Source organism: Pocillopora verrucosa, chromosome 7, assembly GCF_036669915.1.
Source record: "Pocillopora verrucosa isolate sample1 chromosome 7, ASM3666991v2, whole genome shotgun sequence".
NCBI lineage: Eukaryota > Metazoa > Cnidaria > Anthozoa > Scleractinia > Pocilloporidae > Pocillopora > Pocillopora verrucosa.
Window position 1 is genome coordinate 19,047,255 of NC_089318.1, and position 25,440 is coordinate 19,072,694.

At 38.3% G+C, this 25,440-nt stretch overlaps 1 protein-coding gene across 2 annotated transcripts; it reads left to right on the plus strand.

Annotated features, from left to right (window-relative positions):
* Nucleotides 1-391: 391 nt before the first annotated feature.
* Nucleotides 392-24,007, plus strand: LOC131791881 (TNF receptor-associated factor 6-like). Of its 2 annotated transcripts, XM_066169361.1 has the most exons (10): nt 398-621; nt 1,181-1,232; nt 1,887-1,985; nt 5,531-5,695; nt 6,028-6,105; nt 20,969-21,046; nt 21,327-21,681; nt 22,167-22,328; nt 22,764-22,830; nt 23,031-24,007. In XM_066169361.1, exons 1-10 carry the CDS (start codon nt 401-403, stop codon nt 23,086-23,088), a joined length of 1,335 nt encoding a protein of 444 aa, XP_066025458.1. In that variant the 5' UTR covers nt 398-400; the 3' UTR covers nt 23,089-24,007. The 2 variants fall into 2 exon arrangements, with proteins under 2 accessions (XP_066025457.1, XP_066025458.1); XM_066169360.1 differs by lacking the exons at nt 20,969-21,046; nt 21,327-21,681; nt 22,167-22,328; nt 22,764-22,830; nt 23,031-24,007 and adding exons at nt 6,970-7,453; nt 9,265-9,426; nt 9,907-9,973; nt 10,191-10,475 and having other exon boundaries at nt 392-621.
* Nucleotides 24,008-25,440: the final 1,433 nt, after the last annotated feature.

The window sequence follows — 25,440 nt, forward strand, 5'->3', positions numbered from 1 at the left end:
CCTGTCTTTCGAAAAATTAAGTCTACCCAATAGCTATTTATGACACTTCTCCTACTATCGAGTGTTTTCCTTGCGTGACATATTCGCTACCAGCAAATAATTTAACTCAAAGTTCTTTTCGTTTACATCTTTCATAATAGCAGTGCGTAAACAGACCTTAATGTATCCCTAAATACTCTTCAGAATCTTTTATGATGTACCCTAAGGGAAGGCGTGGGGGCCAGTTTCTCGCTCAGAGTTATGCACACATCAGACAGAGCGCTCCAATGGATATAACACACTTTGCTTCGGGGTTTTATTCAACCCCTGGCTTAGTATTCTATGTATTTCCTGAAATCATTTTTTTCAGAAAATTCTCATTTCCTTGTTTCCCCCTCGGTTTGTTTCTCGGAAGTCACACATGCGTACATCTAATTCTCTCTTCCGGCTTCGTTCTGAAACCCAGATCACAATGGCGGCGGGTCAGAATATTCCAGAGCTTGGAGGCTATGATTTTGAGTTTACAAGTGTAGGTCCCGATGATTTTGAATGCCCTGTGTGTCAGTTAACAATGAAAGATCCCATACAGATTGGAGGATGTGGCCACAGACTTTGTAAAATATGCTCAGAGAGCTTGTTGAGGTAAGGGCGAATCATTGTATGTCGAAACAAGTTACAACTAAAAACAATCAAGCTTACTTGAAAGTTGAATAACGATATTGACCGGTTGAGTCACTTCCCAAGGGTATCATAGTGTGTCTCAGCTATACATAAGTAACTGCTAGATAGCTTTATCCAGCATAAAACAATTCAAACAGGTTCGAGTTTGGTGTGAGTAATTATGAATGCGACGGAAAGCTATCAAATATTACATGAAATAGTTGTTGGCTGCCTTTTAGGTGTCTTCGATTGCTTCAGCACAAGCACATTTAAGAGAGTCATCGAATGATATGATATTTCTTGTTTACTTTGTTAAATATGAATCGACTTAAACTAATTATAATTTGTCTTTTAAATGCAAATGTTAATTACATGCAGCAAGTCCACCATTATACTTCCTCACGCGACAGAATATGGCTGAGCGATGAAAAACGCCAAGACTTGAAAGTAAATGATTATAATACACATGATGAACGATTGTTAATATTTTGTTTGCTTTCTGAATTTTTTTTGCCTGCTGTTGCAAATTTCCTTCTTTCAGGAGCCATTCTCCAAAATGTCCAGTTGACAGACAGCCTCTTTCACGTGACAAGGTAATGACAACGTACAACTTCCTACTTGTGGGTCACGCAAACTAGCGATTCCACGTTCTGCTCTCAGTGAACAGATCCTTAGGCATTTTAACGCACAACTCGAAACGCAGTTTCCTTCAAATGGGTGGCCCCTATTGCAAAATGAAGTCAAAACAAAACATGTCACTGAGGCACAAGGGTAGGAAACAACGTTGCTCTTTCGTTTGTCACAAACGCAGAAATTTGTTTTAATTTACATAGGATCCTCACTCTTCGACGTTCATGTTCATGTAAATGTTTGTGTTTTTATAAAATAAGCCAGATTCTTCGAGGGCAAACCCACTGAAAATTAAAGTTTATTTTGAAGCAATAGTCTGCATTTTCTATTGGTTTACCAGCTTAATAACTTACCTGGGATTTTGAAGAACACAAGGAAAGTTTGTAAACCGCGAGTTGGCGGAGGCAAGTGGTTGACAAACGTTTCTCGGGTTCTCCCAACATCATGGGTGGGTTATTACGCCGGTAAGTCGATAGAAAGTGCGTTCCATCGCTTAATTATCTTCTACTCACCAATGTCTGTGTTTGATCACGGTTTACTGGGAGAAATGCTGGAAAAGTAGAATTGTCTTTATTACAAATAGAGTAAAAAACATATCCCTGTGTCTGGGTTATCAGATATTTCCAGATGTCGCTTTTCATCGCAAAATTTTGGATCTCGAGGTGAAATGTTCTTATGTTGGGTGTCCTTGGACTGGAGAACTCCGAGCTGTGCAGGTAATTTTCTACGTCGTATCCACTGTAAGGGCGTTGTCTATCACTTCATTTGCAGTGAATCCCAAAAATTAAAAAATCTCAAACATTTTAAGAGAGGATGTCAGCATCCATCGAACAAATTTGAAATATTGTGGCAAGTCGCCTAAAATTCGTTTTCTCTCCTACTTTCGTATTTTGTAGCCCAATATGTCCTAATAATTGTGGTGTAGTTTTTGTGTGAAAATATATTTTAGTTTTCGAAAAAATGATTTTTTTCGTTCGACCGCTCAAATATACACATTTTCACCCTGAATATTACCTGAGTTGTGTGACCTCATGTAGCGAATTTACTTGACTTCCGGTATTTCTGTCAACATAATCCTTTGATTTATTATCTAAACTTAATCCCCTGTCATTATTGAAGCTGGCAAAGAAATATTTATTTTTTGGTGAATATTTTTGTCCGACATACTTTTTCTATGTCGAAAAGTAGCATCAAAACAAAGACAGTTTTAACAGTGACCGGTTTGACAGAATCTACTGAGCTTCTAGTTTTTAAAAGAAAAAAGGATGGTTATAAAGTTACTGTAAAAATTTCTTTGTGTATTTGTGTCGTTCTATTGTGAGATGAACTCGAAGTCCGGCAAAATTTACTTGCTAGCGACTATGAAATATACATCTTGTGCCTATTTGTCGCCACCGTTTACTGACATAAATCAATACAATTTGTAAAAAAATCTAGCATAATACTCTTACCTCATTTATTTACGACTTTTATGACCTGTTTTGATGATCAAGTTATGCTCTACCACATTTTAGCCAGATTTAATTTGCAGTTTATAAAACTTCTCCACATTATTATATCAGTTGCATGACAAGCGTGACAAATAAATTCAAAGATGAATCAACCTCCAAATTACCGATAGATGGGTTTTTTTTTTCCCTCTTTGCATATCTATAAAAACCTTCCAAGATTACTGTATTCAGAAAACTAAAATGTCCAGATGCATCACTGATTCCTTTGCCGGCGGAAGTCAAAGAATGTTCACAAAAGTTAATTCTATTGACAAGCTACATACTGATTTAGCTAATTGATATGTTGTATAAGCGTTTCATCCTACATGCTAACAAGGAGATTTCCTGACAAAACTTTTTCTCTTCACCAAAAATCACACCAAAATTTGACCTTGCTAAAGTGTACTGCACGTGTCGACCCGCCACAGAAGTTAGTTTATATTGAAGTTTAGTTACATGATGAAGACTTGATTTGCGTTTGTTCTAATTGCGAATTATAAATGTACTTGTTTTTTAGATCGAATAATTATTAAAGCTTGGCTTGATATTATACGATTTGTGGTGGTCATTTGATTTATCCGGTTCCGAGTAAGGAAACAAAGTACAAATTTAATGTTAATGCGAAATGACTGTAAATTCCGTGACTACAGCGCTCTTTACGTGACATGCTTTAAAATTGACATGACAAAACGTTCTTCAGACCACCAATCAGATTCTTTGCTTCCCACGCATTGAAAGACGATTTCACTCAACTCGGCAAAACCTCTTCCCATTTCACATTACAATTGAAATATGGGGTCTCTCTGCTGTGAAAACCACTCCATCGCTTGCTCATCTAGTTCGGGACACTTGGGAGTGAAACGGCCCATTTTTGCACCTCTTGCAGACATCTTAAGCTTGCCAGAAAGAATAGTCGCTTGGTCTCGTCTCCAGCGTCGCACCATGGACTCGCTAAGTCCATAATCTCAAGCGATTTCCGAGCTGTTTTCTACAGCTTCAGCCTCCGCGTTAACTTTTATCCTGAAAGCCATAGTATACGAAGAGTGGCGTGCTTTTGGCATGATGAGAAAAATAACGGTGACGAAAGAGATACTCGATTGAAACGTTAGTCAGGCTAAAGTAACTGAGGGTATTGTTGTGTTTCTACAGTTGCGTAGTAGTATTTACATCTTCACTGATTCGCTTTTTTTTCTTTTGAGTTTATTCTCATTCATTAGCTTTTGTGTTCATTGAGCCATTTCCCAATTTTTTTCCCTTGAGGTTCGCTCACTCAAATGGCCGGTTACAATCAAGAATTTCGCTCTCGGCTTATAGCCGATGGTTTTGCGTTTTCTTTTGGACGACACGAGTCTTTTGGACAACACGAGTTGTTGGAAGGTCTCTAACTTTTAGGGTCTCGGCTTATAGGTGAAGAAATACGGTAGTGACCACAAAAGTAACATATTGTAATATTGTCAATTCAACATAAACAAAAATCTTCATACAGGGTAAATACTCATTTGTGTTGGTATCAATTATTGCGTGACTAGCTTATGATATACATGGGGTAGGGGAAAACACTACGTAAAACCTGGGCCTCTGGCAAAAAGTAATACCCAAGCGTAATCTAATAACCGAAACAGCTTACTGTTCTTATAAAATCATACATAAACAAGGTAAGGGTGTTAGTTTTTTTTTAACAAATTGTAGTGATTTTTGCCAATAAACGGTGGCGACAAGTAAGTACACCATGTACATTTCATAGTCGCTAGCAAGTAAATTTTGCCGGACTTTAAATTCGTCTCACGATAGAACGACACAAATACACAAAGAAATTTTTACAGTAACTTTATAACCATCCTTTTTTCTTTTAAAAACTAGAAGCTCAGTAGATTCTGTCATATCGGTCATTGTTAAAACTGTCTTTGTTTTGATGCTACTTTTCGACATAGAAAAAGTATGTCGGACAAAAATATTCACCAAAAAATAAATATTTCTTTGCCAGCTTCAATAATGACAGGGGATTAAGTTTAGATAATAAAACAAAGGATTATGTTGACAGAAATACCGGAGGTCAAGTAAATTCGTTACATGATTTCACACAACTCGGGTAATATTCAGGGTGAAAATTTGCATATTTGAGCGGTCGAACGAAAAAAATCATTTCTTGAAAACTAAAATATATTTTCACAAAAAAACTACACCACAATTATTAGGAAATATTGGGCTACAAGATACGAAAGCAGGAGAGAAAACGAATTTTGGGGACTTGCCGCTGTTTGTCTGATGCATGTTGACACCGGCTCTTAAGTTGTCTCCTACATAATAAGCAAGCATGCATTGCACTTATTCCTGCTACTCTTAACCATCGAGGCAGCAAGACATGATGTTATACGAAGCAGATAAGGGTAACTTGAGGAGCTCAACTAAACAGTTTCTTGCACAATAGTAACTATCTGGACTGAATAGCGGTGTTGTTTTAGTATTTGCAATCTGAAGTGTCGTGGTCAGCAGTTTGCGTGCGACATGACAGATTTTCTTCCTGTCTGATAATCTTTAATAGGTGCCTGTTATACTAAACGTTTATTTAATATTTATCACTAGTCTTAGGGATATCTTTTTTATCAATAAGTCACACGTAACATTCACATTTCTTTTCTAAGATCCTAAACCGTCAGTTAATCGATTGTTTCGCTGTCAATCAAGTCTCTCTTTTCTTTAGCCTGTTGTATGTCTTAGCAGATTGGATCATGATTACAGTGCAGTTTATTATCGATAAATAATGATTTCAGAAACATCAGTCAGAATGTCTGTTCAAAGTGGTGGAGTGTCCAAATGAAGGATGTAAAGAGAAGCTCACCAGGCGAGATATGAACAATCACATGACAACGGAATGTGTCTGGAGGGAAGTTAGTTGTGAATATTGTCGAGGATCATTTATCGTGAAAAACAAGCAGGTTTGTTAACAAAAACGTATTTCTTATATAGCTTCTACAAGGGTAGCATCTGAAAGTGGTGACGAATTTCAATCTTTATTAAGTCAAGATTTTGTTAAGCTCTAGGTATCTTCTCTTATTTGATATAAAATTGTTACACGGAAACATCTTACTTAAATTGGGCTTAAATGTTGCGTCCGAAAACTTTGATCCCTTACTGATAAAAAAGTGGGTATTTTACTTCATAAATTTCGTTAGTACAACAACCTGTCTTTATTGGTCATAATTTTAATAAGACGGAGAAAATTTTGAAAGCACATTAGCTATAAAAACTTCTTTTCGATTTTCTTCAGCAACATCATAACGTCTGTCAAATGTTTCCGGTTCAATGTGCCAACAATTGTGGTCTGAGTAATATTCCACGAGAAAAGGTAAAATTTATATTCTCAGTGATTCTCAGTAATTCTAACGAGAGTTTAACTGAATGTTCATGCACACAGCCCGCATGGGACATATTGCTGCGCTATCTGAAACGCCACAGGCTAAGTCTTGTTTTATGTGAGCAATTTGGAGACGTTCCGTGCTCAAGTGGTCAAAGAACATGCAATCTTGTTTTGAATATATTCCTGGCTTCAGTCAGAAGACATGAAGATCATCTTTTTCTGCCTTAAATGGGCTGCCAGAATTTAATCTAGGTAGCTCTATGATAGGGAAACAATCCATAACACCGTAACGATTCCTTCAAGGAAGTTTGCTCCGTTAAACTTTGGAGAGGAAATGCCTTACACTACTAGGGAACATTTTTAAAATTTGTCTTTGAATTCAGTTTCCTGATTCATACATTACGAAATCTAAGGAGTAATTTTGAGACGCCGAATGATTTGTTTTCGCTATGCACGAATGAAGATTCCTGTGGCTGCTCACATAAGACTAAATCTTCTTGGCTCATATTCGTGATGACTGTCCTTTAACAGAAATTGATTGTAAATACAAGAACATAGGATGCCAAAATGCGGTATGAAACGGCTTTCAGTTTATATTAAATTGCAGGTTTGGCGGGGAGGTCGTATATGTTTGTATTGTATTTCCATATCATGTTGTAAAATGAATTAAAACGTAATGTCAAATATGTAAAAATTTTTCATTTTGTAGGGTTTAAAAAATTCCTAATAACCTGTGCGGCAGTTGAATCAAACTGTTTATTGCTGGAAGGAACAAGTAGATCAATAATTGACAAAAATTTAATGTTTGGATTGTATTAAAAGAGTTTAATGACTACATCGTCTTTTTTTCAGTTTCCAAGAGAAAGAACGAAATCTCACTTAGAATCACACATGGAAAGCCACTTGAACTTAGCTCTGTGCAGCCTTGAGACCACTCAGAATCTGGTTAAAGATCAGTCAAAGCAGATTGAGCAATTGACATCCATATTCAAGGATCAGTTACAGCAGTTGATAAATCAGTCACAACAGTTGAATGATCAGTCACAGCATATAGAAAGATTGGTGGCCAAAAGTACAGAGCAGTCACAGCAGATAGCCAGTTTGATGGCCAAAGATTTGAATCATGCTCAACAAAATGAGCGATTGATGTCCTCTCTGAATGACCAGTCACAGCAGATAGCCATCTTAACGTCCACTGTGCAAGGTCTGGTGCAGCAGGTGGAACTTCTGACAGGCCAGGATCGATATCAAGCTGCAATGGTGGACCAAACCGCAACCAAACAAACGAAGGACCAGACAAACAAGATAGGGGCAACCAATGTCAATGTTAAAAAGTGTAAGTCTCTATAGAAACTGTGGCGCTGCGTCGATGGAAGGTATAGTAAGATATCTTTTTTTATCAACTGAGTTGGTGATGTAAATTGGCCACTGTAAAGAATTTCTTAAGCTGACGTTTCGACCGGCAGCCCTTCGTCAGAGTGAATAGAGAAATGATTGCGTGTGTTTTATAGGCAGATAAAATGGAAGTCTCACCAATAATCACACTCTCACTCATATCTAACACATTATTACCTGCAAAGTAAAGCACGTAGGAAGCGGCTAAAGCACGAAAGAAGTGTAGGGGGAAACACGAGACGCAATCGAGCCGCTTCCCACGTGCCTTACGATAGAACAAAGCAGAGTCAAGGCTTCTCTATTTATTTTATAATAAAGAATCCGTTAAATTCCCTACTCATTGCTTTCTATTTTTCAAAACAAACTTTCTTTCCAAATCGATCAACAGTGTCGTCAGCATGCTCTATACTCTCATAAAGCAAGCTACAATAAGCCAATCAGAATCCTTGATAGAATGGTTCAATTAATCTGATTGGTTGAACAAGACTAAAGCTGTCAAAAATGTCAAACCATTAAAGTTCACAAACCATGAAAGTTCACAATCTCGAGTAGTTTACAAACTGAAATAGTTCGGCAAGTCGAATCTAACGCTGTTGCCTGAAGTAATTTAGTCGCTAATAAAAAATCTGAAAGTGAAATGTTCGGTGAAATCCGGCCGAATTGTGGCTCATAAAAACACGCGAGTTTTTTTCCATGATAGATAGAAAACGTACTGCTCAAGGCGTATGTTTTATGAATGAGCAACAACCGAATTCACAGGAATATAAAGATTGATCGGGATGACAGCGCCGTAAAACTCAGCTGCTGTGACCGATGTTGCCTTCCACTCAACGCATCGGAAAGGATACCAGAGCAAGCCCTTATTTGTTCCCTCGAAGGGCGGCCGATGTGATTTCTGAGGCTTGCTTCACCGCGATTACCGAAGACCGCCATGATGAGCTAGCCGTGTTGGAACTCAGCATAATTGCAGTCGCTCTGACACCGTCATGATTGATGAATTTTAACAGTTATGCCAGTTTGGCTATACTTTTCATCATTCCCGTGTTGTTCTGTTTTGTTTTTGAACACGAAATTATATGTACTACACGAGTGTCAGCTTTGTTTTGATTTTTATTACCGTATGTAAGCTTGCAATCTAACTGAGTGTGAAAACCTTCAAAACTCGGAATGTCGATTTCTTTCTCTTTGAGGATTTTCGTCTCTGTTTACGTTATAATTACGCCAATAACGGCGCTTGACATGTTGCATACCTTTGTATAGTCCTTTTATTTGCCGACTCACTAGTTCCGATTGAATCACTCTGACGAAGGGCTAATGCTCGAAACGTCAGCCTTTTAACTCTACGATGGCCAATTTTCGTTTTCAACACAGTTGTTAACACCAAATTACCTGTTATACTCTCCCACCGACGCAGCACCATAGTTTCTTCAGAAACTTACCCCCTTTATTCATTTTTCTTGCTCTATGTTCTATACACTGGTAGAACACGCTGTTTCAACTAATGACAGCGCGCGTTATACCCGGACTTTATTAAAATATTTAGTAGGATTATTTTTTTGAGGGGAGGAAGGGGGTACTGGTGTGTACACTCGCTCATAAGCTAATATTACGGAGAGCTAAGTCATTTGAACTCTGAGTAAAACTACTGGGTTATGCTGGCCTTTATGACCTTGAATGAAGTCTAATTGATGATTGTGATGTATTTAGTATTGTGGTCGTTTAATTATCTATTGTTTTTGTTATTTATTACAGGTGATACTATTAAACAGGGCTTCAAGCCTAAATCAATCCACTATATTGAAGTAGGTATGAAGGTATTGTTTGTTCAAAGGGTAAGGAAACTTCGAGGAACAGTCAAGTTCGTCGGACCTGGACTTACAAATTTCATCGGCGTAGAGTTAGATCCGTGTGAAGGTGAATATCGACATATGAATGTTGAAATGTACTGATAAAATTAAGAGGAAGTAATTGGTCACAGTAAAAGTGAGTAAGTTTGTGAACTTGAAACTTTTAAAAAGACTGTACATTGACTGCTGTAAGTGTAAGTATCAAGTATCTTTCGTTCAGAAGAGCTATTTTATACGCTTTGGTCTAGGGAGCTGTCTTGAAGCACTAACATTGATAGGCATCATAAAATTGTATTCTGAAGGCAATAAAACAAGAGTACTCATGGAGATTTAATACCGAGATAACCCGCACCAAGATCAAAACGTAGTCCTTTCATGATGACGGTTTGTGGGAGAAGGTTTTCCCCTCATTCATAATAAAACTAAACCTACATTTAGATTAAAACAACTGGTTAGTGTGTTTTTTAGTGTGTTTTTTTCAGATTCGCCTTTTGTAATGATTTTTTTTTTACCTTAGATAACTGAAAGTTTTTTTTTCTTCTTTCAGAAGTACCGATATGGTTAGGTCACCGTGAGAGCAACGGAACGTATGAGGGAAAAAGATACTTTAGCTGGTGGGTAATCTTATGTCTCCTGCTTAAGATAATTTTTTTAACCCAGAAATTCTTATTCGATTTATACGTCACATGACATCCATGGCGCCGGCGTATGATATATTGATAAGGACAGAATTAATTCTGTAACGTCTCCATTTACTCATGCACATCTGTTTTCGGTTTGATTTATTAAAAATGACAAAAGTTCTTTTTTGTTTTTTGTATTAACCTTCAGTGCGCCAGGTAGAGGCCTCTTCATTGAGTTTTGTGAAGTTATTGAGTGTTACAGATGACGATAGCAGTAATGTGGCTGCTGTTTCTTTGCTTCCAATGTGAAAGAACAAGAAAAGTCAGAACAGTCTCTGTCTACCATCTTGAGATGTTCGTTCACTGCTCATAGGAGATTTCGTCGACCAATCACAGCAACTACTCCTTGGTCCGTTTGTTTGTAAATTCAATAGAAGTTAACATAAGTTAACATAGCTCGTCAAAAGGCTCGTAGAATTTCAAAGATTTTACAAACGTATGGTATTAAAGAATTGCATCTTACTCCTGTTGCAATCTCTTTTGATGCAGGTGTTCATTCGTCGGTCATCATAATTAGCTTGTAAGCTTATCCCGCCGTCAACATCCTTTAAACATTTTTATGTGACTCAACGTCATGGTCTCTCGTTCACTTTCATCGAAAAGGCCTAGATCTGAAATTAACCAATTGCTACCCGAGTTTCGAGTCAAATAACTGTTACACACTTCAATATAAGAAATTTATGAAAAGCGCAGGTAGCCTTTGGTGACAACTGTTGACTTAGCGGAAAAATAGACGCGTGTTGATGACCAAGTGCAGATAAAAAGCAAAGCAAAAGTTCTTACTCTACCCAAAGGCACCTCCACCCTAAAATAAGTCCGCAAAAAATTTAAGATTAAGCTGTCTGGGACAAGTTTTCAATAACAGAGGAAAAATGATAACATCAACAAACGCTTTGTACATTAATTAACTGAAGATGACAGAAGTTTCTGTCGAAACATGTATTACAGACTCAAAAGTTTTGCCTCTTTCTTTAAATTCTTATCGATCAACGACAATATAGCAAAACAAAAAAAATTATATAAATTTCGTATCCGTCAATACCCATCTGAATTCTTAAATGCAAGTGAAGCCATTCGCTGTACAAAGCTCACCAGCTCAAAAAATGAGTAGATGAGGATGTAAAGGAAGATTGAAAATAGCGTGTATTGCATTGGTAGCATAACTGCAATATATGCTCACAAAAATAATTGGTGCTGGGCATCTTTGAATCGTGCATTCATGACAAAGCCGGAGAATTGATAATGGTGAATATTTAATTTTTCATGAATGTAACAACCTGCTCGTTAAATCTATGAAAGCTCATAATTACTTTAATAAAAGGTACGTATTCTTGGTTGTCAGTCTACAACAACACAAGTTGCCAATATGAAGGATGAATACAGTAAATTAAATATTGAAAAGAAAAAAGAAACCAAATGTGTATTAATTTTTGAAAAACGTTAAACTCATCAATCTTCGTCTTGAAATAACAAGGATGCGTTTATTTCTCTGATTTTTTCATGCAATTTTCCAAGGCTCATGGTTTCTCTCCCCTTTCTGTCGTGTTTACTCAGAGTATTTAGTAGGATTTGCACGTGGTTTATTTTTTCAATATAAGTTTTCCCTTGCAAGTTATTTTGCTTTTTGATACAAATCACTTTTTGGATCAGGAAATGTTTTACACAAATCTAATTTCAGTGTGAACCCTTATAGTTGAGACCGTCTGTATAAACCTTAAGCTTAGTGTACTCTGGTGATATTGTGGCGTCATTGCTGCAGTAGAATCTTACCATACGTGACATACTCAAATGAACTAAGACAGTGTTTGATACCTCATCGCAGCTGGGATCCAAACCGTTGATCACCTCCTTAACATCAGTTTTGTTGCATCCTGTTCGAGTTTCTTTAAGTTTATGATTCTTGTGAAAACAATAGTTTAATGGATGGAAGAGGGACCCTCCCGAAACCACGGGACTTTTACGAGGGAGGCCTCCTTGCTTAATAAAAAAAAGATGTATTTGCGAGCGATACGCGTTCATTGGGAATATTTCTGTTGCCAAATCATCAATCTTGATCATCAGTATATCAATCGATTTAGCAAAGGACTTTGAAGATGTCTTTTTAAAGAAAAAAGAGTTTCAAAATGCCTAATGAGGCAAGGAATTCCAAATTTTGGTCCTTGAAAAAAACACAAAAAAATATTTGACATTGGTTCGAAATTGATGATATCGGTAATCAATGCCTTTTCTGGTGAGATACGAATGTGCGAAGTTATTGGTGACAAATAGATTGAGAAATGAAGGCAGAAGTAAGCGGTTATGATAGAAAAAAAATAAATGATGTTATGGAACCACAACCTCATCCCTTAAGTTCCAAAAAGGAATATTTCAAGCGGATGCCTTCTTCGCCCAACTAAATTTTGTTAACATAAGAAGATGATTTCACTTTCGCCTTATTGATTTAAGTTCCTATATTAAAAGCGTAGTCATTCACTGGAAATCCGGTCTTTTTTTTAATTTTAAGAAAGAGAACCGTTACGGTGCTTCACATCTATAAAGTTGTTTACATGAATCGATAATTAAATGTAGTGAAGAAAAATCATCTTGCTTGGTAATAACAAAAACTGCCTGCTCGTCAAGAAATGATGCCGGCAAACCGAGTGTAAACGATTTACTTATTAACCTGCTGAAGTCGTAAAGGAGAAGATCATGCATTATGCAGATCAATAGAAATCGCGTATGAATGACTCTTATGCGTGTTTGACAACTCACGTGGAATTGGCTAATACGAATAGTTCGTCTTCAACATTCTGTTGTCATTTAGTGCAACTCTATTGAACTCGCTGATCCTTGTCGCTCTCCTCAAAGAATCTTCCCTTCATCCGCCGTCCAAAATGCTGCTCTGTAGCCTCTCAGCAACTGATCTTTGCGTTGGACTGGTAGCACAACCTGTGGCTGTTTCTTAGTGGTTGTCGGCGGTATACGAACAAAGGGACATTTGCCGCATCTCATTGATGTCAAGTTTCATGGTAGGGTATAGTTTGAGCAAGCAGCGTGGACAGACTTCAAAGCGTACAGTTGTCGCTACAGTTATAACAGATGTGCGATTTATTTTTGGAATTTTCTCATTTCCTTACGGTGCAGCTCTCTAGCGATTCCTCTTTGCTTATTGATATCCGTTTTCTAGAATACCTGGATCTTCTTCACTCTTCGTCACCATCACGCGTAGGTACCGACAATACTTTATCCACCATATGATCAACGTAACCAAATAATTCCTCATGAAACTCCATTGAACACGTCGCGAAACAGGAAAGCAGTAGCAAGTGTACTGTGGCCGCAGTTGGCTTTAGTCGCTTGCTACCTGTCCCACGGCCTAGTGGAGGCTTTGTTTACTCATAGCAGACAATCCTCATTAATTTTTTTTGCAAGGCAACTTACAGGGACATTGGTAAACTTACACTCATCCCCGAACACGATCCTTTATTGCTGGAAAATTAGAAAAGTGAGACAAGCAGTAAAGGACAGAATTAAAAAGAAATGCTGTTTAAGAAAATAGTTCCTATTTAAAGCTGTCAGGTGCAAGAGTAAAGGAAAGGAAAATTCATAACAGCTCATACGTGTCTTAACTTGCAAATCCCACCTAAAGTCGTATTCGAGGATTGCTTCAATGTTGTAGTTTGCTTAATTGTCACAGACTGAAATATAAATGAAGGTTACTGGCCTTCTTGTACGCCTCTTCCAGTGGATACTTATGTCAGAGACACAAAAATGTGTCTTATGACTTAAAGTTCAGGTTATTATATTATGATGCAGCTGGAAATAATCGCTACAAACTCAAGATAAGTACATACGTATTTGACTTATTCATTCATAATGTTTTTATGGCTACTTTTCTGCTTGGAAAGCAAGTATGATTCAAAGGGTATTATTGATGTACTTAGGAATTACACTGGAACCTGTCTTTCGAAAAATAAAGTCCACCCAATAGCTATTTATGACACTTCTCCTACTATCGAGTGTTTTCCTTGCGTGACATATTCGCTACCAGCAAATAATTCAACTAAAAAAGTTCTTTTCGTTTACATCTTTCAGATACCCCTAAATACTCTTTAGAATCTTTCATGACATACCCTGGGGAAGGGGTGGGGATGGAGGGGGGGGGGGGGTTAGTTACTCTCTCAGAGTTCTACACACATCAGACAGAGCACTCCTGTGGATATTGCACACTTTGCTCCGGGGTTTTATTCTATCCCAGGCTTAGTATTCTATATATTTCTTAAATTTTTTTTTTAGAAAATTTCCCCCTCGACTTAGCACGGTGTGCCAGTTGGTGCTCAGTAAAGATTAGTTTTGTGCGGTGCTCCTCCATCCCCCGCCTCTGTTGTTGTTCTTTGAGCTGTTAATGCGTGTTTTGTCTGACAAATATTGAATATGTGTTGGGATTTTTCCCAGTTCTAGAGTCAGAGGGCCTAATTTGAGTCTCAGAGAGTCTGGGAACTAGGTTTGTTTCTATGGAAGTCACACATGCGCACATCTAATTCTCTCTTCCGGCTTAGTTCTGAAACCCAGATCACAATGGCGGCTGGTCAGAATATTCCAGAGCTTGGAGGCTATGATTTTGAGTTTACAAGTGTAGTTCCCGATGATTTTGAATGTCCTGTGTGTCAGCTAACAATGAAAGATCCCATACAGATCGGAGGATGTGGCCATAGGCTTTGTAACATATGCTTGGAGAGCTTGTTGAGGTAAGGGCGAATCATTGTATGTCGAACAAGCAAGAACTGAAAACAATCAAGGTTATCCGAAAGTTGAATTACGATATTGACCGGTTGAGTCACTTTCCAAGGGGTATCATAGTGTGCCTTAGCTATATAGAAATAACTGCTAGATAGCTTTATCCGGCATAAAACAATTCAAACAGGTTCGAGGTCGCTGTGAGTACTTGTGAATGCGACGGAAAGCTATCAAATATTTGATCAAATATTTGTTGGCTGCCTTTTAGGTGTCTTCGATTGCTTCAGCACCAGCGCATCTAAGAGAGTCATCGAATGATTTGATCTTTCTCGTTTACTTTGCTAAACATGAATCGACTGAAACTAATTACAATTTGTCTCTTAAATGCAAATGTTAATTATATGCTATAAGTCTACATTATGGATTCCGCAACAAGATATGATGCCCAGTGATGACTTTATAATAAATAATACACGCGATAACCGATTTTTAAAGATTTTGTTTGTTGTCTGATTTTTTTGTTTGTCTGATGTTGCAAATTTCCTTCCCTCAGAGGCCATTCTCCGAAATGTCCAGTAGACAGACAGCCTCTTTCACGTGATAAGGTAATGATATCCCATGTCTTCATATTTGCGGGTCACGCAAACTAGCGATTCCACGTTCTGCGCTCGGTGAACAGATCCTTAAGCATTTAACTTACAACTCGAAACGCATTCTCCGTCAAATGGGTGCCTGTAAAATGCCGAAAAGAGCACAACGCATAAATTATGACTAACAATGCAATAGACGCCATGTGGTCACTCAGTATTCGTCACGCAAAATACGGTTTTGTCGAATTGCTCTCGCTTTAAAGGCTGACCTTTCGGTGACATACTTTGTTTGACGCTGAATTCTTGACTAATCTTTAGGCTACTCGTTTCACAAAGAGTCATAAAAGCCCACTAGACGCTTAGATCCCTCAGTGTAACGTTGCGTAAATTGAGTACCGCGGGTCTCGAATTTCTTACCCTGATTAACTAATATTCAAGTAGTGTTATTTAAATTTAGGTAGCGACAATTTTGCCAACAAAATAAGGACAACAACACGATCAATTAATGATAATGTTCTTTATTGTAACAAATGGCTATGAAATGTAATCGAAATAAATTTTCAAGGGAGAGATAATACAAATATTAGGAAAAGATAACATCGTAATATTCCCCAAAGTTAACAAACGTTTGAATTGGTAAAGAACGTGATAGCCGATAAAGAAATTACCCGCGAACCTAAAAGTACTCTGCCAACGATTTCGTTTTGTCTAATACCGTACGTTATCAGGATTATAATGACTTTTCAACGCATCAACAATTCATATCTCTCCCCTTGTGGGACTGACTTGAGCTGTTTTTATCTATAGTAAGAATCCCGTCAGTTATTTGCGGGCGATCCTCTTCGCATATTTTTTGTCAAACGAGCTAAGAACTTATCAGGATGCCAGAAGAGTGCATGCATAATTAATATTAGTTTTCTGTTTTACTGCGAGTATCACCGTGACCATATCTTCAGAAGTACCATCGCTAGGTAAGCGACGTCATAATATCTTATTTTTCTAAGAGTTGTCTCCAAAAATCTCTTTATTTGATATGAAATCGAATCTACCTCTCACTTCTTTAACTACCACAGATGGATGTTTTAATTTTGGAAGCAGCTCATTCTATTTTTTCGAAAGAAAACGGTGTTTAACGCCTTGTCCTCACGTAGTGCTTTACCCATAGGTATATCCTTGTCACAGCTTTCCCGTTCCATGAATAGGAACTTTATCACTTTCTCGGCGAGTACTTCCTAAATATATCTGTAAAATATCGCTTTAACTAAAATTTCGACTTCTCTCGAAACACACATGTTAAGTAAGATCGCCTCAGGTTTCGCACACTATTTGGCACGCATATAAACATACTTGTCAAGCAAGATTGACTACAACACACGTACTCTATTCGGCACGCACGAAACGCACATGTCAAATGAGATTGACTACAAGTATCGTGTTCTATTCGGCACGCACACAAAACGTACATGTTAAGTAAGGCGGACTTACTGTTACTTACTCTGTTCGGCACGCACAGATACGCACATTTCCAGTGAGATTGACCGCAACACTCGTACTCTATTCGGCACGCACAGAATTGCACATGTCAATTAACATTGAAAACGTCTCGCTCACTATTCGAGACGCACAAAAACGCATATATAAAGCGAAATTGCCTCAAGTCTCGCACTCTATTCAGCACGCACAGAAAACGCACATGTCGGTGAGATTGTCTACAAACTCGTATTCTATTCGGCACGCTTAAAACGCACATGGTTAGTAAGATTAAATTCATGTCTCGCACTCTATTCGGCACGCACAGAAAACGCACATGTCGAGTGAGATTGACTACAAGTCTTGTGCTTTATTCGACACGCGCAAAAACGCACATGTCAAGTAAGATTGCCTTAAGTTTCGCACATATTAAGTACGGCTGACGTCGAGGCCTCGTACTCTATTCGATACGCGAAACAACGCACATATCAAGAAAGATTGACTACGATACTCGCGCTCTATTCGACACGCACAGAAACGCACATGTCAAGTAAGATTGCCTTAAGTTTCGCACTATATTCAGCACACACAGGAAACGTACCCTATTCGGCACGCTCAGAAAACTCACATGTCAAGCAAGATTGACTACAACACACGTACACACGTACTCTATTCGGCACGCACGAAACTGGCATGTCAAGTGTGAATGACTTCTTGCACTCTGTTCAGCGCGCTCAGAAAACGCATATGTCAATTTAGGTTGACTACAAGTCTCACTCTCTATTCGGCACGCACAGAAAACGCACATATCTAGCTATAGTAAGATTGCATCAAGTCTCGTACTAATTTGGGCACGCACAGAAAGTGCACATGTTAATCAAGATTGAAATCAAGTCTCGCACTCTATTCGGACTCGATACAGACAGCTGATCTGTAGATTTCCTATCCTATTTTAGAACTCTCTAGCTCTTTTCTTCGACAATCTGCTTCTGTTGTAATATTGTTATTGTTATTTGTCAGCCTGTTATTCTGACAGCTGGGAATAATGAAGCTTGCCTTACTTGACATAAAGTTACAAATTTTGGAGTTAATGGTTGAGCTCTTACATTGTATCTTATTTTAAGTTTTGACAAGTTTATATAGGGACATAGCGAAGGATTTTGCAACTGAAGCAACAAGTTACGAATGGCTCTGTCTCGTAATTTGATATTTTTGTAAGCGCTTTTGATAATCAGCAATCGCAGATCGTTTTTATCAAAACCGAGGTTTTCGTAATTTTTGTTTGAATCACACACTACCACTGCTGTGTGATTACAACGTGGTAGTGATGGGTATTACGCATTCAATTTACCTTCTATTTTCTCTTACCATTTTCACAACCTGGCATAATAATCATTGTAGGAGACCCGCAGTACTCAATTTAGGCAACGTTACATTTGGGGATGTTAGCGTTTGAGGGCTGTTTTGAATATTTGTGGAACGAGTAGCCTAAAGATTAGACAAGAATTCAGCATCAAACAAAGTATGTTACCAAAAGGACAGCCTTTGCAGCAAGAGCAACTCGACGAAGCCGCATCTTGCGTGAAAAATATCGAGTAACCGCATGGTTCCGATTGCATAATCAGCCTTAATTTAAGCGTCTTACTCTCTTCGGCATGGTGCTCAATTCGACGTTTTCCGAAGGGTAAAACCACAGAGAATTGAAGTTAATTTGGAAGCAACAGACTGCATTTCTATTAGTCTAACAGCTTAACAACTTACTCGGGATGTTGGAAGAACACGAGAAAAGTTTGTAAATCACAAGCTAGCGGAGGTTCTTCCTACATCCTGCGTGGGTTATTGCGCCGGTAAGCCGATAGAAAGTGCGTTTCCTTTCTTAATTATCTTCAAGGAGAGTACAGAACGTATGCCCTTGATTTGAATTGGAAAAAAAGCTCCCGCCATGTAAATTCAGCCAGAAAATTTCGCGTAGAAGCTGGAGAATTGGGAAATCCATCTTGTAATAGTGCATTATAGTTTTATTTTAATACTGCCAGTCCATTTAAACACTGCCCGTTCTTTTTATGCTACAAGCAAAAACTGACGGCATATTTTTCTTTTTCTTTTTTCTCGCTCAAGATCTCATTCTTTTTATATCTTCTTTCAAGTCCTCCACGCCTTTGTTGAAGAGTGAAAGATCGTAATTAAGCATTATCTTGTTGACATCAGTGTAACCTGATTAGAATGTATTGCCCATGAATATGCTTGTGTCTGGGTTGTCAGATATTTCCAGATGTCGCTTGTCATCGCAAAATTCTGGATCTCAAGGTGAAATGCCCTCATGTTGGGTGTCCTTGGAAGGGAGAACTCCGAGCTGTGCAGGTATTATATTTACGTCAAATCCACGTAAGGGCGTTCTCCATCACCTCATTTGCAGTTAATCCCAAAAATGTAAAAATCTCTTAAGCACTGTAATTTGTCTCCTAAATAATAAGCAATAATAAGAAAGCGTTGCGCTTATTCCCGCTACTCTTAATCACTGAGGCAACAAGATAAGACTTCGAAAATTTCTTGCACAATAGTAAAGGTCTGGAGTGGACAGCGGTGTTGTTTTACCATTTTCAATCTGCGGTGTCATAGTCAGCAGTTTGCGCGTGACATGACAGATTTTCCTAATATCTACTATCTACCCTGATAGGTGCTTATCACTGACGAAGGGCTAACGCTCGAAACGTCAGCTTTTTACCCTTTACGGTGGCCAATTTACGTTTTCAACTCAGTTGTTAACACTAAATTACCTACTATACTCTCCCACCGACGCAGTACCACAGTTTCTTTAGAAACTTACCCCCTTTATTCGCTTATCATATTAGACGTTTATTTAATATTTATCCCTAATTCTAGGGATATCATTATTATCAATAAGTCATACGTAAACCCCCCTTTTATTTTCTTAGATCCTAAACCGTCAGTTAACCGACTGTTTCACGTTCAATCAAGTCTCCCTTATTTTCTTTTGCCTGTTGTATGTCTTAGAAGATTGATTAATGATTACATTGGTGTTTATTCTTGATAAATTGTGATTTAAGGAACATCAGTCAGAATGCCTGTTCAAAGTGGTGGAGTGTCCAAATGAAGGATGTAAAGAGAAGCTCACCAGGCGAGATATGAACAATCACAAGATAACGGAATGTGTCTGGAGGGAAGTTAGTTGTGGATATTGTCGAAGATCATTTATCGTGAAAAACAAACAGGTTTGTTAACAAAACTATGTTCCTTGTAAAGCTTCTACAAGGGCAGCATCTCAAACTTTTGCTTTTTACCCAAAGTGGAAAAGTGGTGACGACTTTCAGTCTTTATTAAGTCAAGATTTTGTTGAGCTCTAGGTATCTTCTCTTATTCGATATAAAATTGTTACACAGAAACATCTTACTAAAGATGAGCTTAAATATCGGGTTCAAAAACTTTGATCCCTCACTGATGAAAATATTCGTACAACAACCTATCTTTATTGGTCATAATTTTAATAAGACGGGGGAATTTTGAAAGTACTTTAGCTATAAAAACTTATTTTCGATTTTCTTCAGCAACATCATAACGTCTGTCAAAAGTTTCCGGTTCAATGTACCAACATTTGTGGTCTGAGTAATATTCCACGAGAAAAGGTAAGATGTAATATTCTCAGGGATTCTCAGTAATTCTCACGAGAGTTTAATTGAAAGTTCATGCACACAGCCCGCATGGGACATAGTGCTTAGTCCTGCTTTATGTGAGCAATTGAAGGCTTTCCGTGCTTTAGTGTTCAAAGAACGTGCAATACTGTTTTGAATACTTTCCTGGCTTCATCAGTCAGAGGGCATTAAGGTCGTTATTTTCTGCCTTGAGTGTGCCCGCCAGAATTTAATCTTGATTGCTCCATGACAGGGAAGCAATCCATAACACCGTAACGATTCCTTCAAGGAAGTTTGCTCCGTTGAATTTTGTTGGGGAATGCCTTAGACTAATAGAGAAAATTTTTAAATTTTGTCTCTGAATTCAGTTTCCTGATTCATAAAATACGAAATCTAAGGAGTAATTTTGAGACGCTGAATGATTTCTTTTCGCTAGGCACGAGGGGGGATTTGTCTGGCTGCTCGCTCTAGACTAAATTTTTTTCATCTTTATGTTTTAGCTCGTGGCTCATATTCGTGATGACTGTCCTTTAACAGAAATTGATTGTAAATACAAGAACGTAGGATGCCAAAGTGCGGTATGAAACAGCTTTCAGTTTATATTAACTTACAGGTTTGGAGGGGAGATCGTAACTTTGTATTGTATTTGCAAATCATGTTGTAAAATGAAGTAAAACGGATTCTCAAATATATATACATTTTTCATTTTGTAGGGTTTAAAAAATTCCTACTTAGCAGTGTGGTAGTTGAATTAAACTGTGCACTGCTGGATGGAACAATTAGATAAAAAATCGACAAAAATTGAATGTTAGGATTGTTTTTAAAGATTTTACTAACCACATGGTCTTTTTTTTTCAGTTTCCAAGAACAAGAACAAAATCTCACTTAGAATCGCACATGGAAAGCCACTTGCTCTTAGCTGTATGCAGCCTTGAGACCACTCAGAATCAGGTTAAAGACCAGTCAAAGCAGATAGAGCGATTGACATCTCTATTCAATGATCAGTCACAGCAGATAAAAGGATTGGTGGCCAAGAATACAGAACAGTCACAGGAGATAACCAGTTTAACGTCCTCAATGCAGGGTCTGGTGCAGAAGGTAGAACGCCTCACAGACCAAGATCGACATCAAGCTGTGCTGGTGGACAAACCGACCAACCAAACCAAGGGCATGACAAACAAGATAGAGGCAAATATTGACAAGGTTGAAGAGGGTAAGTTTCTGAAGAAACTGTGGCGCTGCGTCAATGGGGGGTATAGCAAGATATCTTGGTTTTATCAATTGAGTTGATGAAGTAAATTGGCCACCGTAAAGAATTTCTAAAGCTGACGTTTTGACTGGCAGCCCTTCGTCAGAGTGAATAGTGAAATTTTGGGTTGCGTGTGTTTTATATGCAGAAAAATAGTAGTCTTACCAATAATCACACTCTTACTCGTATCTGACAAATTATTACCCACAAGTGAGTATTTGATAGGATTTTTTTGGGGGGGGAGGGGGATTGGGGACGGGGGCACTGGTGTGTAGATTCGCTCATAAGCTCATGTTACGCAGAGCTAAGTCATTTGAACTCCGAGTAAAACTACTGGGTTATGTTGGCCTTTGGTGACCTAAAAAGATCAATGAATTCTAATTGATAATCGTGATGTATTTAGTTTGATTATCCTTTTGATTATCTATTGTTTTTGTTATTTATTACAGGTGATACAATGAAACTGGGCTTCAAGCCTAAATCAATTAATGATATTAAAGTAGGTATGAGGATATTGTTTGGATATGCGGGAAGGAAAGTTCGAGTAACAGTCAGGTACGTCGGATCTGTCTCTACAATTGGACATCAGCTCGGCGTAGAGTTAGATGAAGGTGAATATTGATATATGAATATTGCAATGTTTTGATAGAACTAAGTATGAGTAAATGTAAAAGTGAATAAGTTCGTGGATTTGAAATTTTTAAAAAGACTGTACATCGATTGCTGTAATTATCAGGTATCTTTCGTTTCTATCTTGCTATTTTATATGCACTGTCTAGGGAGCTGTCCTGAATCACTAACATTGATAGGCATCATGGAAATGTATTCTGAAGGTAATAAAACGAGAGTACTCATTGAGGTTTAGTACCGAGATAATCCGCCTCAAGATCGAAACGTTGTCCTTTCATGTTGAAGTTTTGTGGGAAAAGGTTCTCCCCTCATTCATAGTAAAACTAAACCTGCATTTATATTTAGTAAATAAGACTTGCCTTTTATATTGATTTTCTCTTACTTTGAATAACTGAAAGTTTTTTCTCTTCATTCAGGGGAATATGTACCGTTGTTTTACCCTAGAAACAGCGGAGAATATGACGGAAAAAGATACTTTAGCTGGTAGGTAATGTCATGTCTTTCGCTTAAGATAATTGTTGTAACCCAGAAATTCTTATTCGATGTATACGCCATGTGACATTGATGGTGTCAAATAAGCAGGAGATTAATTCTGTAACGTTTTCATCTACTCATACACATCTGTTTTCGGTGGGTTTCTTTAAAAATGATATAGGATCTTTTCTTTTTGTATTAACCCTCAGTGCAACTTATAGAGGCGCTTTCATCGGGTTTTCCGACGTTATTGAGTGTTACAGATGACGAAAACAGTAATGTGGCTCCTGATTCTTTGCTTCCAATGTGAAAGTAGAAGAAAATTCAGAACATTCTCTGTCTACCATCTTGAGATGTTCGTCCACTGCTCGAAGGAGATTTCATCGACCAATCACAGCAACTACTCCTTGGTCTACCGTCTGTTTGTGAATTCAATAGAAGTTACCAGGCCCGTCTTAAGGCTCGAAGAATTTCAAAGATTTTACGAACGTATGATATTAAAGTAGAAATCAAAGATTCTTAATTTCTAGACGTTTCTTCAAGAAAGCATTGTGTAAACTTTCTCCGTAGTCAATAAGCTTTTAATCATTATTCACAGCTCTTTTGTTATTTGTTTTTTGTCTTTCAAGTGTCATTTACGGAGAATAGGTAGATACTATGTAAATTAATTGCAACTTTATAAAGCCAGGACCGCCACAAACTGAGGAAACTGGAGGAAAATTTTAATCATCGGCCTCAACACATGCCTCAGTAAACGAGCATCACTTTGCATCACTTTCAGCAGCATTTCATGCTTGTACATCTTGTACTGACATCACAAGACATAATTTAGGTAATACCGTATTTCCTCGAATAGGCGTCCGGGCAGCGTATCTAAAATTACGGCAAAAGGAGAGGCACTTTTATACGAAGGATGGTGGTTAATCTAGGGCGTGCTTATTAAGTTTTCCTTTCAACGAATTGTCTCCTTATTTTGGCTATATCTTAAATAGAAAAAACAAAGCTGCAACATCCACGCAGACGTCAAGTCAGTATGGCGATAGCAATAACTAGAAGCGAAACTATTCTCCTGTACTGATTCGGTTGTGGTTGGTCCTTAAAAAGTTACAAATAAAGCTGCAATAGAAACCGATTTTCCTTGTATCCCTACTCATTAAGAAAGCGAGGGAAGAGGCTGTGCTTATTCGAGGTGGGCGCTTGTTTGATATCATGGTATCGGGGGCTCGGCGCTTACTCGGGGGAGTAGAGCATGGGCGCTTATTGGTAAATTAGACTCGTCATTGTAAGAGCTGTAAGCAGCTACTGGCACAGACAACTCATTCACGACATTGACAACAGCGAAGAACGCAAACACCGAGGACTGAATAACAGCACTCACAAGCAACAAATAACATCACAGCGGCTGACCAATCAGTTTCCACGAGCCAGAAGTATATATTTCAGGCAACTAACTGTTTCCTGGACTCTGCAGATGACTTTTGCTGTAAGTGGATTGGTCAGCCTCTTTCAAAGAAAGCAGTTCTTCCAGATCTACTCTCATTCAGACGATAGGATTTATGTTTTATCGTACACTAGAAAATCAGTAACTGCGTAGTTTCGTGAAAAAACAACAACAACAATAAATGTGGAAGAACTGGAGATGATGATGGCAGATTCTTCGTACTGCGAAGATCAGCGGCATGCCCTCTGATGACTGATGAGTCCAATTCGGGATTTACATATTCTTGAGCAGGTGGAGTAGGGTAAGGTCTGATTGCTGCAAGACGTTGCTTGATTGGCCGACTCCTTTCGATGCTTGCGTTTCTCCTTAGCAGTGTTCACTCTAGAGTCCTCGAACTGCTGAGCTACGCGTTTGTTAGCTGACCTCCATTTGACCCTGTCTGATGCGAGCGTCTGCCAGGCTTTGTGATCAACACCAGCCTGAGCCAGTTGTCGTTTCAGTTGGTCCTTGTAGCGCCTGCATTGTCATGCTTGCCTTTGCTGAGTTCGCCGAAAAAAAAAAAAAAAAGCTCTAGGCGTCCTAGTGAACATGGCGTATGAGGACACGGCGCATAGGATGTTTGTTTTGGTTTCCACCACGAGACTATAATTATGCAGATTTATTGGAAATGATTTTCCCGGAAGACTTAAGGTCAAATGTATTTCTTTAGTTTGCAAGAATGTATTTTAACTCTGATTTGCTGGTTCCCCCATGATGTAAATTTTCTCGTTAGGAAGCGAGTAGCCGTTTGGGGAGCATTTAAGTTTATTTGTAATTAACCCTATGTAAGTTAGATCGGGAAACTCGTGTGCTGGGGACTGAAAAATCAAACGTGATGCACTGTGTGGCTCACGTGATTCAAGTTAAAGTCGTGATCAATACGCTATATGGGCTCACATGATTTAAAGAGGAAACCGTTATGCCTTGTGTGGGCCTATGCGATTCAACGAAACAAAAGTAAACGTGATACGCTGTGTAGGCTCACCTGATTAAAAAAAGAGAAGAATCCTTATGCCTTGTGCGGATAACAAAAGAAAAGGATCGTGAGGCGCTGGATGAATCCACGTGAGTGAAAGAGGACAATCGTTATGCCCTGTGTGGCTAACAAAAGATACGTAATCGTGATTCACTGTGTGGGC